The following is a 19,352-nucleotide window of genomic DNA, read 5'->3' on the forward strand; positions in this document are numbered from 1 at the left end:
AACACGTACCCTCCTGGAAAATATTGACACAGAACTGCTGTGGGCCGGGTAGGAGAAAAGGAAAGGCGTGCCACAGCTTCCAAAGTCTGACTGATGCTCCAAAAGTCTCTAGCTTGTGCAGAAACCACTTAAGTTGAAAAACTTCCACAAAGATGCATCAATGCTCAACCAGAAAACAATGCAGTAGTGTGCACTGTGCACACTGAGCACACTGCAATAACCATGAGCATATGTCTGAGTTTGTTACTGTGAGAAGTTGCACCAGGCTGTGCGCAGAATATGGCAGTACAAAAATAAACTGCTGTATATTAGACAGGGAGAAAAATCAGTTTACTATGTGGTCCAGTAAGCTGACGAAAGCTGAACAGATCTTGCTATGAGTCTTTAATATCAGTGTTTTTCACTTTCTGAATGAAGCTTTATTTAAGCGTGTAGCAGACAGTCAGCAAACAAGAAGTGAGTCATCAAGGACTATAAAGGCTGGACCTGCACTAAATCTCATTAAGCGTGCTTTGACCAAAGCAAAATGAGACCAATCTCAAGCTTTCCCAAAAAAATGAGTTGGCATAGATCATAACATTACATAAAGTGTTAGGTCTAAACAACAGCTTCAGGGGAGTGAATGTTTGCCTCCACATGTAAAGTAACCTTGGTCAGGTAAATCATTTACTAGCCTATTGAACAAGGTCCTCAGTGTTGTCTATAGTGACAACCTATAATATAGCCAAATGTGCACATGCAGCTATCAGGACTACAAATGCCTACTAACAGTTTTTTTTTTCTGAGTACATTTTTGTGGGTACATATCTACACATGCTCACAAAAGAATAAATATCAATGGCCCTATTGGAGTAGCATAAGATGCATTTCACTACAATCAAAAACAAATGTAACACACAAACACTATTGAATTTCCTCCAAGCAATTTTTGATTCAGCTAAACTTGGCAGCGTTACAATCCACCTACTTTCACATCATTAGCATTCACAACTGAAACAGACAGCATCCACTGACCGAGTCTTCAAGCAACTAATGTCATTTTACACCACCTGCTCCTAAAAGCATATTTTTTTATGTTGGAAATTAATACCAGATTAATAAATGGCTCCCAGGAAATGTTAAGCAACAAGCATGGATTTTAGAGTCTTTAGATGGATACCTAACTTTATGTTGAAAGTGTCCTCAGCTCATCACCATTTGAGACAACAACAATCACGGTTTTTCATCTAGTTGGAACTAAAAACTTCTCCACTTTGGAAAAAAAGCCATTGACTTATAAGTTGTATTTCATATCACAAGCTATTGTAATTAAAAAGTTGGCACTCAGTAATAACCTACATTAGCTGCAATTACCCTCAGCAAATGAAAAAAACAACAACTCAAGGACTGGAGGGATTCATCAAGTTACTCTCACTTCAACAGGTCAGATAGTTGCTTCAGAGGGGTCTGAACCTGTGGCCCCCGCTGAGTCTCCCTGGTAACTCTGCCACCCTGCAGACACTGATCAGGTGGCAGGAAAACTCCTCACTCTTGTTTCTTGAGATGTAACCCAGTACAGGAGAAAACAAAAGAAGATACTCCACATCCAGTCGAGTTTCAAGCCCTATTAATAAATGTGCCTTTAAATATGCACTTACTTAAATCTCATAAATTTACTGCACAAATTGACAGTTAAAATCAAACTCTCCCTTCAAAATTTGTCCTACTTTTGCTTCTGCCGTGCAAGATAAACAGGTCTACTGCCAGTGACCCCATTACCTTGGCAATCCAACCCAGATGCACCCAGGCTAGTTTTCATTTAGCCCAATCATGAACACTGAGAATTCAAGTAATATGTGGATAGAAAAAGACACTCGTATTCCTTCAACGGATTAACAACCTCTTTGCTGAGTTGGGAAGGATGGATTAAAGATGATGTTGACCCACATTCAGCCAGAAAGCCTGCACACAAAAAAACACTGCAACAAGATGTCTCAGTTTTGCAAACACACAGACACAGACCATGACCAGGTCAACATCTAGTACGTGGCTGGACCCTGTATGAAACGCCAGAAGGCTTTTAATTTTGAAATGTAGGCTTTTATTCTGAAACAAAGGCTATTCATTTGAAATGGATTCAGGAAGTAGCAGAATTTGACCAACCAATGGTCTTTCTCACCAACTCACTCACTCAGTGACAGGCGTTCACTTTTATAGGGCTGGGCCCTGCTGTTGCAGTCCAGACAAAAATGGATCACAGTAAAAAGTACAGAAAAACACAATGGCTCAGTGCACAACTGCTCTGAGAATTTTTACAGTGACAGGCTATCATTGTAAAGCAGGAAATTCCTCCAACTTGACTCATCAATCAAAAACAAGTCATATCATGTCAGAGAATTTACTGAACTTGCAGTGAAACACAGAAGCTACAACGTTTGGTATATTGTTTGGGTAGTGGTCTTCTATTTGTCTCTGTAGCAACATCTTGTGCTTGTTTTCTGAATTGGAAAAGGAAAAACATTTATGAGATGTTTGCATAAAGTTAATGGAGGGAGAATGATTGTAAGACTAACAGTGGTTGAAGTTTGGGGTGATTATCTTTATAAATACTGATTAACAAAAACATTAAAAACGTATTGGATTTTAATTGGAACCAAAAACGTGTGTCCATATAACTCCTTTAAACTTCAAAATATATCTATAATTTTAAATATGTTTCATTTCCATGTTCCATGTTTGGAACAGTACATTTCCACGTACTATTCCAAACCAAGATAAATGGTATTTTGCTACGTTTTCATTTATTTACTTATCGTTTGATAGAATTGGATTTGACTAAAAAGTGAATAAACCATTATCACATGCAGAGATTGCAAATATCATGTACAGACAGCTGTGAAATAAAAGTATATTGGTGAATAATCTGATTGAGCGACATGACAAATGCATATGCTTTTATGGATTGCTGGAGGGATAAATAAAAGGGTTTGAGGAGTATAAAAATGGTGTGAGTCATATTCACCAGATCTCAACCTAACTGAACACCTACCTTAGACTTTTGAGCCCTGACCCACCACAATTATCACTATAAGAAGCATTGAAGCTGCCAGGCTCAGTTGGTTTTTCCTTTAATTTGTCACCCAAATGGATTCTCAAATGCTAAAGGACATTTTGAGCCAACAGGCAACAAGAGAGGACACTAAAGTGAGGGTACATAGCTTACCACCTCCACTAACCAATTTCCTGTGGAAAACGCTGAGATGGGTTGTACCGTTTCTAGTGTATGCATATTTCCCACATATATAGCTTTCTAAATTTAGTTTGTGTATTTCAAGGATACTGCTAGAAATTGCTGCTTTTCAGATACGAGTAGATGTTTTGTCTTTGTTTGTTTCCGCCAAGCAGCGCATTTTCTATAATTCTACACCTTCAACAATGAACATTACTATTGAAGAAAGCTGACGCAACCCACTAACCACAAAGTAAAGGACAAATATAGCTGTCATGTGGTGCTCTCTAATGATTATTATTACTTGCTTTTCAATCCAGTATAATAATAATAATAATAATAATAATAATAATTTGATTTATATAGCACCTTTAAAAACAGAGTTTACAAAGTGCTCTACAGAGAAGCAAAGCATAGTCATACATAACGTCAATTCCGATAAACATTTAAGAAAACAGGAGGCAAAAAAGACCATGTCATAAAGGTAATGAATACAAGTATGGCAGAGAGGGCAGAAGGGGCAGTAGCCTGAGCCTCTGCAGCCACTAGACTGCGCACTTCCTTTTTCCTGATTGAGTTGTAGCCAAACATAACAGGCTCAATCCTCTGGTTATGAAGTACAGCGAGTAAGACCAGTCTGGGCTATACGCTCACTCCAGACATATCCGATCAGTTAGCTCACAGACATTTTCATGTGAATGTAGCCGTGGAAGAACTGGCGAGAAATTCATAGGCTCATGCCATCATGAACAGACTTCATTATTGCCTTCATCCAGTTGTTACAAGTTCAACTTGGTTAAATTGGAAAGGGATTCAAAGTGGGGGGAAAGCAGGAAAGTTATGACAAACGCATATATATGAACTCACAGGAATTGTAAAGCATATTATGGATAGCCATTGTATAATTCAAGATGAAATAGATAGATTACAACGAGGATCTCATATTCTACTCTCAGTATCATTATTCTGTACCAAGGAAAGCCTTCCATCAAGCTTCGCCATAATCATCCCATAATGTGCAATGAGACATTCTGAGTATGTGTCTATTCATTAGGGATGGGTCACGAATTTCGAATATTCGAATAGTTGTTTTAATCTCCAAAATCAATTAGTACATGCAACTTTAGTTCTTCCTAATTTCCTGCTTTTACCGGCACCTGGTTATAATGTGTTACTCCCGTCAGAAGGAGGCGGTAATACGCCTAAAAGCTGCCCGCATTAAATAACATAGGGAGGAGAAGAAGAAAACGCTGCTCTCAGGGGTCCGGAGGTTTGCAGGTAAAACTATCCCAGTATTAGATGTCAAGGTGCAAACATGGGGAAATGTGCAAAGACAACTACAGCCGTCAGAAAGTTCTGTGGAACTCTTTCAAAACATAAATAAAGGCGTGGTGCAGTGTAAATCATGCAGGTAAACCTAGCATACAAGCCTTCCACCGCTAAGTACGCTCAACACTGAGCAAACGGCCTATCTCTTTGTATTAACTCGTGTGTGTGCGTGAATATTTGAACAGTTCAGAGCAAACTTCGAATAGTAGTTTTGCTTGAAATACCCACGCCTGCTGTTCAAATGTAAGTATACAGGGCATACTGCAAAGGAGTGTTTGGAAATGATGCAGAATTAAAACAAATATAAGCAGTGACCAAGTAAGTGTCTCTTCCCTAAAGAGGCAAACGGCAAAGATGAGGAATGATGTTGCCGATCATCAAAATTAAGTTTCAGTCACATCAATCTGTAATGGCTTGTATCATAAGACCACCTGCCATAAAAGTTCTTAGAACCTACTTAGTACTTTAGTCACATGATGGCAGCCGTGCTATTTTAATGACAACTGAGCAAATCCATCTACAACTAAGGAACGTGGGATCATGCTGAAAGCTCCAGAAAACCGCAAGTAAGTGGCTTTTGATGTAAATCTCTTTCATTAAACTACTATTTGGTATGACTATTATTTGTTCTCATGAGTTTGTGTTGTGCAGCTACGCAGTAAATTCATATCACAGTAAAAGGACCATTGCTTGATAACACTACAAACCTCAGCTTCAGAATTTGATTAAGTTAATTCCATACCTTTCTGAAAAGCTTTGGGAAAAATAGTATTTTCTCTATGGTTAGTATACTGTATGTATAATATTGTACAGGATCTTTAGGTTATTTTTTAACATGTTTTTCATGTAATTATTTTCATATTCTGCAGTGCTTACTAGCCTTATCCTCTAAGGGAGGTTAAATCCATCATGTGGCCTATTAAACAGGCCTTGATCTGTTCACAACACCTAACACCAGCGTAAACAAGCCGGCAGCCACCAAAACAGCCTTAAAAAAGAAACGCCTTGGCTGCCAAGAGGCCCAGACCTCCTTTGGCTAACCCGTACAGTGACCCCAACCGAAGCCTACTTCAAACACTCAGTACAGTAGGCCCTAAAGAGTGTGTGCGTGTGCGTGTGCCTGTGGGCAGACAGAGAGAAGTTACAAGATAAAGTGGACGAAAGAACGTCTTGCTGATAAACATGTCTTGGCAGATGATGAGAGCTGCCGTGTCCACTGTAGATTCAAGCCACATGAATAAAGCAAGAAAACCTATGTAGAATTGATTTTTATCTCTCAGCAATCAATTTAGAGAAGCTGCACTTGAAAATACGACTTCACACAAGCCTTTGGGGACAATCAAAGGATTCAAACAGGGCTTTGAAAAATTCTGCTTCAGCTTCACAATAGGTTGTTTTCACTCCTGAATGTACAGTGATAGCAGCATGACAATGTGAGAATATATCACAGAACATTTCCAGACATTCAACAGCACATCTCCTGGATGTTTGGATTGCACACGAGCATGTAAATCCTGTCTGGCAAATCCTAAGAACAAAAAAAAAATACATCAATATTTGTACCTAATTAGGATTGGGAGGAATAAACCAGAAAATAAGAATTAAACTGTAAAATGAAGTAAAAGGCCAAGTGTAATATAGCCCCACATACGGTGAAGGCTATCAGTAAACATATTAAAACGTATGCTGCTGTAGCAAAATAATTTCCCCTTGGGGATTAATAAAGTAACTACCTAACCTAACCTAAGCAACAGGAACTATAAATAAAGTAGATTGAGTTTGGCATAATCTTAGAGATTACAAATCCAGGAAACTGAGTCAACAGACTCGAGGCTGACCTAGTTATAGCTTTATTTGTTTTATCTGCCTTTTGCCTGCAGTAGCTTTTGAAATGACTAAACATGTTTACAGTGGGACTTGACCACGTGTGCAGAGTATATAATGTAAATGCATGCCATGCAAATAAAAAAGGAAAAAACATCCTTATTGTCTCATGTTTGGAAATGTTAAATACTAATACAATGAAAAGATTAAAATATGAAATGATGAAGAGCTGCATGAAATGGTTAAAATAAATACGAAAGACTATGTTTTCAAACTAATAAAGTGTTTTTCCACTCTCCAGAGTAGACTGTACACTTTTTGTTCTGCAGCCTCCGTTTTGCCTCGCTTGTGATCAGCCCATATAAGCTATTAGTTACAGTCAGGATTTTCCGTCTTATGGTTTTCCCCTAATGGTAAATACCTATTTCTGTAATAAACTAGCCACAAAAATATATTTAAAATATTTTATTGAAGTTTATCAGATATATAAATTCAGGGCAACATATGCACTCCAGAACTGCCTGCAGAACATTGTTGCAGAAAATGTTGTGGCCTATTTAATTTCTCCTCTTGAAGTTAACATTAAAGGTGGCTCATGTGCTAAGATATTTGCATCAGTGTCAGGTTAGGAACTAAAAAAAAAGTTGTTGCATGTGTGGTACATCAAACAACATAGAGGCCTAAAGACAATGTAAATAACTGCCTGCTGTACTATGCTGAATGTTTTTTGTTTTTTTTAAAGAAAGCATAAAATCCACTGAACTGCCACAACACGACTACAGTGCATCTGCAAACCAGAGCCTGTCAGAACACAATGCTCAACTATTCTATGATGCATTAGCAATAATTTCATTTGGCTTTCAACACTAATTTGACACACAAATACTCCAATCATCAAACAAGTTTTCATGTAAAAAGATATGTCTGCTTTGCCTTCCAGAATCTGCAGTGTGTGTGTGTGTGTGTGTGTGTGTGTGTGTGTGTGTGTGTGTGTGTGTGTGTGTGTGTGTGTGTGTGTGTGTGTGTGTGTGTGTGTGTGTGTGTGTGTGTGTGTGGCATCTTTTTATGTGCAACTTTCGCATGCCTCTGTGAAATATGGAGAGCCCTGAGGGGCCCATCAGGGGTGAGTAGGTGAGGAGAAAAAAGTGACTGAGTGACAATCTAAGGAGAGCGATAGCAGCACACCACAGCAGCAGATCTGTACATGTGGCCTCCCAGCCTTGCTGTGTGCATGCACACACACACGCACGTGCACGTGCACACGCACACACACACACACACACACACACACACACACACACACACACACACACAGAGAGACAGACTTGCTGTCCTCGGCCGTGCTCTGGCACACACTGACGCAGGCGGCACAGCAATAGAGAAAGGATTACATCAGCTTTTTAATGCTTACCGTCAGCATGACTCCGAATTTGTTTTGAAACTACTTCAAATTTAGCACCCACAAGATGGAAAGATAAACAAGTGTGACAAAAATAAAGCAGTGTATTCTACTGTTAAATGCTATCTGCTGCAAGTGAGGAAGATGTGACCGTCAAAAACAAATAAATAAAACACAAAAAGATTTATTATCTTGATTAATGAAAGGATTATTGTGCTGCTCTGAGAATTTTCAGAAATCTTCCAAGGTCCTCATTTCAACCCGGGCATGAAGCAACAAATGTTTCTCTGTTTGATTATCAGTTATGTAACAAGAAGGTTGAGCCAAGCAACATGATTGATCCAAATTGTGTTCAAACTGTTAAAAATTCCCATAGAACACCTCGGTGGGTTCGATGATATACAGTGCAGCGGATGCAGTCGGTTGCTATGCTACATGATGTAATAACCAGGGAGCCAGTCACTTTTCTGTTTCTATCCCTACTTTGAGAAAAAGTCAGCACCATACATACATTTACATAACATAATGCAATCTAACACAACAGCACTGCAACAAATTACTACTTTTGGCAGTGAATAATTTACACTACAGTATCTTCACTTATGATATTGAATCATGTCAGGGAGATGCATGATTCAATACATTGCTCGTGTTTCTGATGTCAAGTTGTACTATTGTTTACAGCTTCTGTATATTTGCCTTAATTCCTGTAATTAAGTGCCCAATGACAACGACAATACCATGTCTGGTTGAAAGATTCCCTGGCAACAAAATCTGTATAATGTAGACCTGAAACAGTTAGCTGATTAGTCACATGAAAAACTAATACTTTTTCAAACAATCCTTTGCTCTAACCTTTGCAAATTTAACAGTTTTCTTTGTCAGTGATTCACTGAATATAGTTTTGGGCTGTTGAACAGACAAAATAAGATTCCTAAAACAGCAATCAAATGAAAATTATCATTAGCTGTACTTTTCGTATCATAAAAATCCCACAAATAAATCTGAAAAGAATTTTTAACCATGTAAAAAAAACTGCATTTAAATTAGTCAATCAATGTTAATAAAGTTGAACTGCACTGTTATATAAAGTGTTATGGTGCTGTTACTTCCAAGAAATCTAATCCTGTAATTGTTTGATCCAAAATGTCATCCCTTTTGATAATTTGAGTATGAGTTTCAGAGAATAAAATACTGAATTTCAAACCAGCTGTGCTTGTTTGGTGGTCAACTTGTTGAGTCTTTTGTTTTAGTCATTTGTTTGTATGTTAAATTGTTTGGACTAAGGATTTTTGCCTCGCACTGTTTAGGCCCTGCATCAGAGCAGTGCTTCAGAGGAATACAGTATGAAGTCACACACCATGCTGGGGCAAAGAGGATGAAGACACCAGCAAGTCAGGTACAGCAGCAAGGTGGTTGTGTTTAGCAATTAAGCCTATATGGTCTATTACATTTACAGAAAAGGCAGTGACTTGAGGAGATTAGAGTTTGCACATATCTATCATGACAAAGATGCGTGATTAACTCAAAGCAGTCCGCCTGCAGGGAGCTAGCAGCAGATAAAACGCATGTTAACAAACCAGCCGAAACCAAACACATCAATGGCTCTTACAGAAGGCCAGTACAGACTTACATTATTACCCTGCATTAATCAAACACCATCTTGTGATCTGTCCATGTTCTCAGAGAAGCTCAAAGTGAAAAATAAATCTCTCCCTTTCAACATTCCACTCGGAATTAGTTCAGTCTTCGGATCACACACTCAGGCTGAATTAAAACATGTCCACCAGACACTTGTCATTCTCATTTTCCTGCACACCGGCCACTTTCTCACAAGACTCATTTCCCTCGCATTAAACATGACTACCACTGCATCCTTAGAAAGGCGCATAACATGTCTTTACAATGAATCATTTCCTGTGGGATGAAGCGTTTACGTAACTCTGTGCTATCTTTATAACAAGCACCATTTTACAACACAATTTTGGAAAAACACCAGATGGATGGAGTTTGGACACGTTATGATGAGTTACTCTGTAAGAGAACAATTTCAAAATCTCCCCCCCAGAAGTACAAATTTGCAATCTTTGATTCTGAAGTACCAAAATCTGAAAAAGAAAAGCTCTAAACTTGTGAAAAGCATAAGCTCCCCTTCCTCAACAGTAATTATTTCCCTCCAGTCACTAACTCAACACCTTTTCTTATTTGTCTCCTCCAAAGATATTGCTATAAATAAAGGAGAATTTTCTCCTATTTTTCATTTGCCATTGCATCCCTAAAATGTGCTGCAAAGTGGATACATTGGAAGAATGTATGCCCTGCTGTGTCGGCATATTTGAGGTGATAAGCACCAAATTCCCTCCACCCCAGCGGTGTTCAGTTTCCAAACAATAAAAACTGTCACAGGCAAACCTACTACAACTTTTTTGTTTTTTTTAACTCAATGAGGTGATGTTTGTGTGGCGCAACAACACAAACAAAAAGACCAAGGTGTCCTGCAGGGAACTGAACTGCTCTGACACATCACTCTGAACTTGATCTGTTCTAAGGAACATCAACACAGACCAACACAGATATTTTCTGTAGTTTTGGGAGCAGCAAAGCAAAAGGAGGCAATATATGATACTACACCTAATCCTCTAGTACATTTCCTGGTAAAAGTTACTACAATCGACCATCCAATGGCATCAAGAGCTGCAATGTGTATAGATAAAAGTTTGGACACAGAATTTTGACCAACTTCCCCCTTGCACTGGACATAATCTAACATTTTAAAACCACAGCAATACCCTTGAAGCACTTAAATATAAAGTCAATCATACCATGAAAGAGAGCAAATACAGAATTTGCCGCAAAGCCAAAAGCGAACAGAGCTGGATAAAGTAATTCCATGAAACCAACCTGGAGATGCTGGCAGAAAAAGCTGCCAAGGCCGCAGCCGAGGGAAGCCCGTCATCGCCACAGCTCTGAATCCCGGATGACTCTCCATACCTTTTCCCCCTGATCCAGCTCTCCCCCACCGGAGACAGGTTTGAGTACATGCCAAAAGGCTTCTGGTCTGGTAGGCCAGCTGTGGAGGACGGATTGCCTCTGTAGTGGTACCCAGGTCCTGCACCAACCCCCAGAGGAGAGGACAATGATCCTGGTCCTGGTCCTCCTGCTCCTCCCTGGAGGGAACTCATGCCGCTCTGGAGACACTGTAACTGGCAGAAACTAGCACTCTCCTGCTTCTCCTGTTTGACCACACCGGGTGTTCGGATGTGGATGAAAGAATCGCCAGGATCCTTCTCTTTCTTGATGACGACACTGGAGAGAAGTGTTGGAGGCTGCTGATGTTGATGGTGAAGCTGATGCTGCTGGTGCTGTATGAGGCGGTGCTGCTGCTGCTGATGGTGTATGGGGTGGTGCTGCTGCTCTCTGCCGTTCACACTAGTACAGTTTTCTCCGTTAGTTTTGTGAGACTTTGTTTCCTTTAGCAAGCTGCTGACAGAGCCTCCGCCACCGCTGTTCTCTTGTAGGATGTTATCCAAGTGTGCCACTTCTGAATCCAACTCAAAAGTGCTGATTTCTGGCAGCGAGCTTGGAAGGTCCAGGTCCTGCCAAATCTCAGCATCTTCCATTAAGCGACCGTTGTTGCCATCCAAATCACATGGACCAGCTCCTGTGTGTCCACCGTAAGTTCCCAAGCCCTTATCCAGAGAAAAAATCCCCTCCTGCTTGATATGCTGTGAAAAAAGGTCCGGCAGAGGGAGGTTGCCCAGGACAGAGTTGTCTGAGGTGTTGATGACAGAGGTGGACGTCCGGTCCAGATCGGAAATACTCTGGTTCAACAATAGCAAGCTGTCCCCCATGCTGAATATATTAATATCCTGTTGTTGTTTTTGTTGTTGTTTCTGCATTTTGATTATTTTAGCCTCCTTCGTGTCTGACACTTCACACTGGACATGATGCTGAGGGGACTCAAAGAGGCCTTCAAGCTCCCCCCGGTCTTTGATTCCACCTTGTCCGTTTGAGGTCACCGTGGGCTGGGACAGAGACCCCGAGCTGGGCAGATGCATTGCAGACTGAAGCAGTGAACCAGATGTGTCACCTGTGTCCCTGCCTACTTCGGTTCCTAACTCCCCAAATGTCAGGCTGTCGTCTCGATTACCATTGCGCTTCAGTCCAACCTGATCCATTTCTTTATCCTGAGGGTGACAGTGAGGACAGTGAGGGTAAATCAAGGAAGGCAACACGCACGCTCGCTCGCTCGCTCAATCACACACAGGCACACACGAGGCTATAAAATCTAAATTAATGCTGGATAAGATTACACATGCAGTAGTAGACATGAAAAGAAAATAGAAAGCTTATTGAAATATTGATCATTCCCAGTAACAGGTGCCTTAAGACATCTGCATGACAAAGTGGTGGCGCAGTTTAAAAGCACTATGTGCTGCTGTGCCTCTGCCTACGCTGTCCTCTTTTTTAATTTTACTTTGCAAGTGACAGCAGCTGAATCAAATAGGCCCTGTCGTCTTCTCACACCCACACTGGAACAATGTTGCAGTGGCAGAAATGCCACAAACCAGGCGCAGATAAAGCACCAACACAAAATGAGACCATAGCGATTACATAACAGAAATGACTGAAATGTTCACGTTATTGAAGATGAACTATGCCTTCCTCTCATCTGAAGAGTCAAGAAGTGCAAGACATGCCCAGGCATAACTTGCATGACAGGTAGTGCCGCTGACAGTCCCGCATACAGTGATCATGTGTGCAACAACGTGCATGTGTCGAAAGAGATTAAACCACTCTGGGCCTCTGGGCATTTGCTGCAGACACCGCGATTACTGTCTATCCCCATTTGCAAGAGAAAGCAAATTAACAATTCAATCAACAAATAATTAGAAATGTAAATAAAATATGATATCCTTAAATTAAATTAAATGAAGTTCACCAACTTTCCAACCAACATGTCAATTGCGCCTTTTTTTTTTTTTTTTTTTTTCTGTTCATGTTGTTTCAAAGTCGGGGCCACTGAAAAACATTACAAATACACGTGCACCAGCAGGCTCGCATCGCTATCCTAAACTTCGTCGGTCATTTGAAACGTTGTGAATGTCAAAAACCCGAACCTTTAAATAACGCATGGCCGAGCAGTCAGCGACGACTCGATAGTTTCCAGAGATATTCCGATCCATGCAAGTCAACGATCCGTTTTATCTGTTTATGCCTCGAGCCATTCTTAGAAGACGTCTCCTTATAGCTCCACATAGCTATGTAAAACTGTGCCGCATTCACTGTGCAACATCCACTGCTGCACTGTGGCGCTTTAAGTTAAATCCAAGGATTTGTTAGGGATCCTGTGGGACTCTGCAGGGTTTTACTACACAAATGACTAATTTGTATTTTTTTTTTTTTTTTTTGTACTGGATCATGATAAATTAGAGAGACTTTTGTTTTGGTCATAGGTTTCAGCACTTTTCCCCGCCCACAGAAGCTTACATTCGTACGGGCTCTGTAGTGGAACAGGCTGCAATCAGACCAAGCTGTATGAACCGTTTTTCAAAATTCAGAAGTGATTGTGTCTTTTACAGTGTGTAATAAATGTTCAAGTTTGAAAAAGTTGTGGCTCTCTGACTAGACTGTACTTTTTCCACCGAGCAGCACAACAGTGCGTTACAGAACTAGTGCAACCTGTTGGCTACCATGGGAAACTGCACCGATCACACGCCTACAGCCTGGGAGGCTGATAGGCAGCAGGTCCGCTGAAGTTCATGCAACATTTTCCGTCTTCTTACACAAACCCTCCAAAATAAGACCCTTTCTCTGAGCACATGGTGTTGATAATTGTAAATATTCCCCACGGTGCAGGGCTGTCAGCGCTCTTACCACGAAGCGCCAGGGACGCTCATCGTCGGCCTACTCGGCGGAACCAGGTTTTTTTTGTTTTAAACCTCTGAATATTTCTGCAGCGACACAGAGAAGACAAGGTTGCATGTGAAAGTGGCCCGTACCTGTAGTGGAAAATGATGCACTCCGCCGGTTAGGTCATCTCCCGTCAGTCCAAGTTGCGAAAAAAAAAAAAAAAATGTGAGAAATAACGCAACGTCCACACGATTAAGCTCTCAAGTAAAGCCCCCTCCTTGCAGTAACGTTGTGCTCGGGGATATCAGCTGGATGTGTTGTTTCCTCTATCTCCGTGTGGCAGGGAAACATTCTCCAAAATATATATATATATATATATATATTTTTTTTTTTAACTCAAATCAACATCGTCGCTGACCGAGCTGGAGCGACATCCACCGTGTGTGTGTGTGTGTGTGTGTGTGTGTGAGCCGTTTCGCACCAGATCTGTCGATAACTTTTAGCGCACGTCGCCGGCAGGAGGGGAAAAAAAAAAAAGTGATCGATCGGGGCACTTGCTTGCGATCTCAGGATAAATCCGCAGCGAAACGACAGATCTGAGGCGCAATGTTCCGCTCTTGCGCCATTAAACCCGTGAGTACATTAAAGTTATATAATACAGCCGTGTTGCCCTGGCGCACTCAACTGAAAACTCAGGCAGGGCAGGGCGATCAGTTAGTGAAATGATGTCAGATTGAATGGAACAAGTGCTGCGCTTCCGCCTTGAGGTTTCAAAATAAACGTTTATTCATTGCAAATGTTATAATGTCTATTACGCGATCGACCTACATAAGGGGCCGGGGGGGGATACAGATTGCGATTTAATAACTTTCCTCTTTTTTTTATTCGACTCAGTTTTTTTTTTTTTTTTTTTTTTCAAAGATAAATCTGCTACTTTTCTTTTAAGGCAGAAATCGTCATCTTCCTACCTCTTTCTGACTGTCAGTGGTAGCTTGACGCAGCTGTTAGTTTGACACTTGGCGGTGAACGCCCCTTTACCCACTGAAACTCTCTCTGCTTGGGAATCTGTCAAAGCGTGTCTTCATCGGCCATCTACAGGCAAACCCCAAAGCATTCAATGGAGGAAACAGTTAGGTTGAAGGTAACAACGTGGTTAATACAAATTCATCTGCAGCTTGAGTTCTCAGAGCCGCATTTGGGGGTTTTCAAATCAGGGTACGGGCAAAGATAAATAATCCGTTTTTCCTAACATGACTGTAATGTAGCCTAGAATAGGTTAGGTTAGGTAGTTACTTTATTAATCCCCGAGGGGATTTTTTTTTCGCTACACCAGCATACAGAAGCAATAAGATAATAATAATACGCGAGTAAACAATAACAATGCTCCCAGCCAGAAAAGTGGAAAAATTACGGTCCATTGTCTGGCCGCTAACTTAACAGTTATGACTTTGATGATGGGAAAAAAAAAAACTATTTTTCACAAGGCAATGCTATCTTATCAATAAAAAAGAAAAAAAAATCCTCCAGTCAGAGAAGGATTCATAAAACATTATCATATTTTAATTGTTTGTGGTTGATGTCTTGATCTGCACACAGATTCACTTCAAAGCAGATGCAGACAAGGTTTAGACACAAAATGCATGTATAAGTTAGAAATACGAAACCCAGTAGTTTCAACACCTTGTATTATAATTTCAATTTCATTCACCGAAACCTTTTACGGCGGCATGTCCACTGCAATTAAAATGTTAGAGATTTAGGGCCAAGTGGCACACAGGGAGCTGTCAAAGAAAAGGGGAAGTCCGACTTGAAAGACAGCCAGAGTTAAACCTCAGCCCTTTATGCAAACTTAAGAAACAAGAACAATCCCCAAACAAAGGTTACTTCAGTACTTTTAGATGGAGCACATTAATCACCCCTCAGGCCAGTGTTTTCTCCACTTTGTATAAAGTGGAGTTGGAATTGGGGAGCTCAGAGTGTTTTTTTGGGAGAGCAGAGAGTGAGGGGTCAAAGGTAAAGTTGACAGCTAGTAGTATCTTGGAGACTTGAGACCTAAAGTCGATTGCTAATCTTTTACGTGGTACTTCCCTGGAAAGATAAGCAGTAGATATATGATTTCTGCCTGAAGGCCCCTTTCCCTGACAAGATTTGTGTCACTGAATTATTGTTAGAGGGGGTTATAAAATCCGAACACACACACACACACACACTACAATGTATTTCAATACAGTTTGTTTTCACACTGGGCAGAGTGGTTGTCATTGAGATACTCACTGACACTGTGTTTTTGCCTCCTGAAAAAAATCTGTTAAGAGCAATGCACTGTGAAAATATTCAAGTCCTGACTTGCTTCCTAATCACAAAGATATATTAGTAACTCAAATAGGAAACAATGTAGGGCAGGGCAGTTTTTTTTTTTTTTTTTTTTTTAATATAAACAGAGTTCAGTTCAGTTATTACGATAGTTCAATTCTTTTAATGCATTTAAAATGCCTACTTGACAAACTGATGATCAGTGTTGGGGAGTAACTAGTTAATATAATAATGGCCTGTATAATGGCCTCATGTAATTAAATAAATGTAATAGTTTTTTTTTTTCCAGCAGGATAGTCTACAAGAGGCTCAAGTTTTGAGCCTTGTTCTTGATTATGTCTCTTGTTTGAATTCATCTGCCAAATCAAATCAATGTGCTTTGTTTTAACCATCCACGCCAAGGCCATGTTGTCAGACAAGATGAAGATGTATTTAAAAAGAGCGATTCAGGAGGGAACTATTGATAAAGAATTGTGACCAGTGCTCTGCCCTGTTGATCTATCATCACTCAGCATGGAGTTGACCTGAATGTAGACTTGTGCTGTGTTCCAAATGACATACGTCCGTAAGCACACTAACAAATAGTGCTCTTGCTTGCTAGGACTCTTACTTTTGCAGTGCAGGGATTTTGACAGTGTAGTGTTGTTTCAAATTATTTAGGACTCTTCAGCTTCATTGCCCAGTTTAAAACATTTACCAGAAGGAAAATCGGAAAGTATTCAAATGTAATGATGAAGTAATTAAAACAGTAACATTGCCTATTACATTTTAACAGAGCAACTAATAATCTGTGACCTTTTACATTTCAAAAGTAACCTTCCCAACACTGCTGACAGTTAATGCTGTAGTGACTATAACCTTATTATATCATTCCGTTGGGTCACTTCGACCAGACAGGGACGTCTGTAGTCAGAAATTAATTTTCTTAAAGTCACCGAATGATTGATCAACTTCAGTAATATGCCCAGCAGAGTCAACTCAGTGTAGGGAGGAAGAGAGGGCAGGAAGAGAGGCGGACAGTCCAGTCTGTGAAGACAGGTGCAGACACCCAAAATAATAAACAATGGGTTGACCCGAACCCAGAACCAGAAGAAGAAAGACGGAAAAGGTAGAGGGGTGGGGGGGAGGCAGGAAGGGGTGGCAGGTGTGGGCCTCCATGCAAGTCATCCGATTAGAAGGAGCAGAGTGTGTTCTGTGCATGCGGATGTCTCATTAACAGCCAGTGTGGTTGGAGAAAGGCTGGAGCTCCCCAGGGCTCGAGAAAACCACACTGTTCTCAAAACATCACAGAGAACACAGTGAGTTTTTAATGCTGGGTAACAATGGGTGATCCTATTTACCAATAAATAATACAAACACTGGACGCGTCGTGCTCTGTGTGCATGTATGTTCTAGAGGGAATTCACCGAAAGGTATGTTACTGAGTAATACATCTTGCTCTGTATGTCTGGCAGATTACGATAGCTCGAGTGAATGTGCTGCTGCGGAGACAACTATGTGTGAATATTCATTGAGTACACTCACATGTGCTGCTTGCTAATTGACAATGAAGTTTGGGTTTCAAATGTTCTTTTGCCTCAAGAATCACTGGACCCAAGCAGAGACACATGTTATGTACACACACACACACACACACACACACACACACACACACACGCACGCACGCACACACGCATGCACAGTTTTATAAATATCTGAGTTAATTACAGGTAGGCATAGTTAAAAGGTCAGTTCTTTGGCACCACAAACACAGTTTCTCATTTAACTCAGTGCTATCTGGTCATGTGGATGGTGCAAGGCTTTGGTTTTGAAATATCTGTTGCAAGAAGGTGAAAGGAATTGTGTTTGTAGTGTGTTACACAATTTGAAAAGCCAAACAGCAACGCACTCCACAAACAATATCCCATTTGCGTTTTAATTCTTAAGTATTTTTTGTGTGAACTATTGAAATTAAAAATGAAAACTTTTCAAGGTCTGATGCTTTCAACACCCCAAATTTTCAATCACCTCCTTCGGCAGTGGAAGAATCATCAGCAGATGTCTAAAAATATCTGCCAGTATAATAGATACTTGAATGGCTGGAGACTCCTTGGTGTTTTGTAATTTTGTGTCAGTGGTGAACATGTTCAGTGCACTTAATGCCAATTCCATGTATTTTTCTAGGCATTTTATGCCTTTATCAGAGAGTTGACCTGAAAGTACAGGGAAGAGGTGCATTTCCTTTGATGAACATTTTTTTTTATTTCTGATGTCGATTTGTATAAAAAAAAAAAAACTGATTTGAATGACATGAAACAACAAACTCTTTGATTAACTGGCGGTAATGCCAATAAAGGTAAACTGAAAGAGACTGTGGACAAGTCCATCATGTCAGAAACTGGAATCAGATTTGTTGTTATGCCTCCGTCTGCCAAAGTCTCTAACCTTGCACGCTGATTGCTTGCCAAAGCAAGCGTCTGGTGACTCAGTCATTTTGTTCTAAGTCCTGATTTGTAATTTGGCAGCAGTGAAATGCAGTGCAGCTGTTGCCCCCTTTTCTTACATTAATTGGTACTCTGGAACAAATAAATATGACAATATAACGTGTATTGTTGTTGCTACTGCTGTTGGTGTTATTTTTATATGTAAAAAGCTTGCTGGCTACAGTTTAAACACCTGAAATGTCATCCTCAGTGTCTGCATTCATTTTATTCTGCGTTGGATTCTTCCTCACCATCCTTTTGTCTCTTTCTTTGTGTGCACAAATGAAACATTTGTTATTCATTTAGATGCCCTTTATTATTACATATACATTTTTTTCCCTTATTTTTTGCAACTGTGATGTGGATGTTTTAAGTGCACAGATAGGACACAGTCCAAAGCACCTCAAAGTCCACCATGAACAACTATCAGAAACTCAAGCTATTGCTTTTATGATGGGCCCCACCATTCACTTAAACATCACTGAAAGCATGTGGGTAGATATTAAACACACTGTGTCAGTAAGACATTTCAAAATGTCTTATGATCTGTAAAGATGAGGGTCTAAAAATTTCACATTCAAGAAGAAGAGGTTCATTTTATAAAGTCTGTTTGCTGCAGGGTTTGTACATCCTTTCACTTCATAAATATAATTTCCCCAAACCTCCCAACAACCATTCATTAACATAATCGTATCTGCTCCTAGAATTAACTTCAACATTAAATTATACACTAAATAAAAAAAATAAAAAAAACAACAACAAAAAAAAAACAGAATTAGAGTGAATTTGAACTTTAACCCAGAAATAATTCAGAACCCTCACAATTTCCCTCAATGCACTGGTGACGATCACACAGCAGGACTTCCCTAACGCAGTTATGTCAGAGGAGAAATCACTTTGAGGAAGGAAGAATTTCTTTTGAGAAGGAAGTACAGAAAGGAAGGAGGGATTTCTTTTTTAAAAG

The 19,352-nt window shown here is 40.2% G+C and overlaps 2 protein-coding genes across 4 annotated transcripts in view; one reads left to right on the forward strand and one right to left on the reverse strand.

Moving 5' to 3' along the window:
* The window catches only part of LOC138632599 (glucocorticoid receptor-like), a 61,174-nt gene extending 46,861 nt beyond the window's left edge, over nucleotides 1–14,313 (reverse strand). For 2 of the 3 annotated variants that reach the window (XM_069718313.1, XM_069718303.1), the window contains exons 1-2: nucleotides 13,763–14,312; nucleotides 10,662–11,947 (exon numbers count right to left, since the gene is read on the reverse strand). In XM_069718313.1, coding sequence (XP_069574414.1) covers nucleotides 10,662–11,938 — 1,277 coding nt within the window. In that variant the 5' untranslated portion in view covers nucleotides 11,939–11,947; nucleotides 13,763–14,312. Of the gene's footprint in view, nucleotides 1–10,661; nucleotides 11,948–13,762 lie in introns of all 3 variants that reach the window. The other variant, XM_069718322.1, reaches the window with a different exon arrangement.
* The window catches only part of kctd16b (potassium channel tetramerization domain containing 16b), a 404,485-nt gene that overhangs the window by 259,223 nt on the left and 125,910 nt on the right, over nucleotides 1–19,352 (forward strand). The gene's annotated exons all lie outside the window — the stretch shown is intronic.

Source organism: Brachyistius frenatus, unplaced genomic scaffold (genome assembly GCF_029030835.1).
Source record: "Brachyistius frenatus isolate BFR_SWC_R1_liver_20210118 unplaced genomic scaffold, ASM2903083v1 Contig_5, whole genome shotgun sequence".
NCBI classification, from domain to species: domain Eukaryota; kingdom Metazoa; phylum Chordata; class Actinopteri; family Embiotocidae; genus Brachyistius; species Brachyistius frenatus.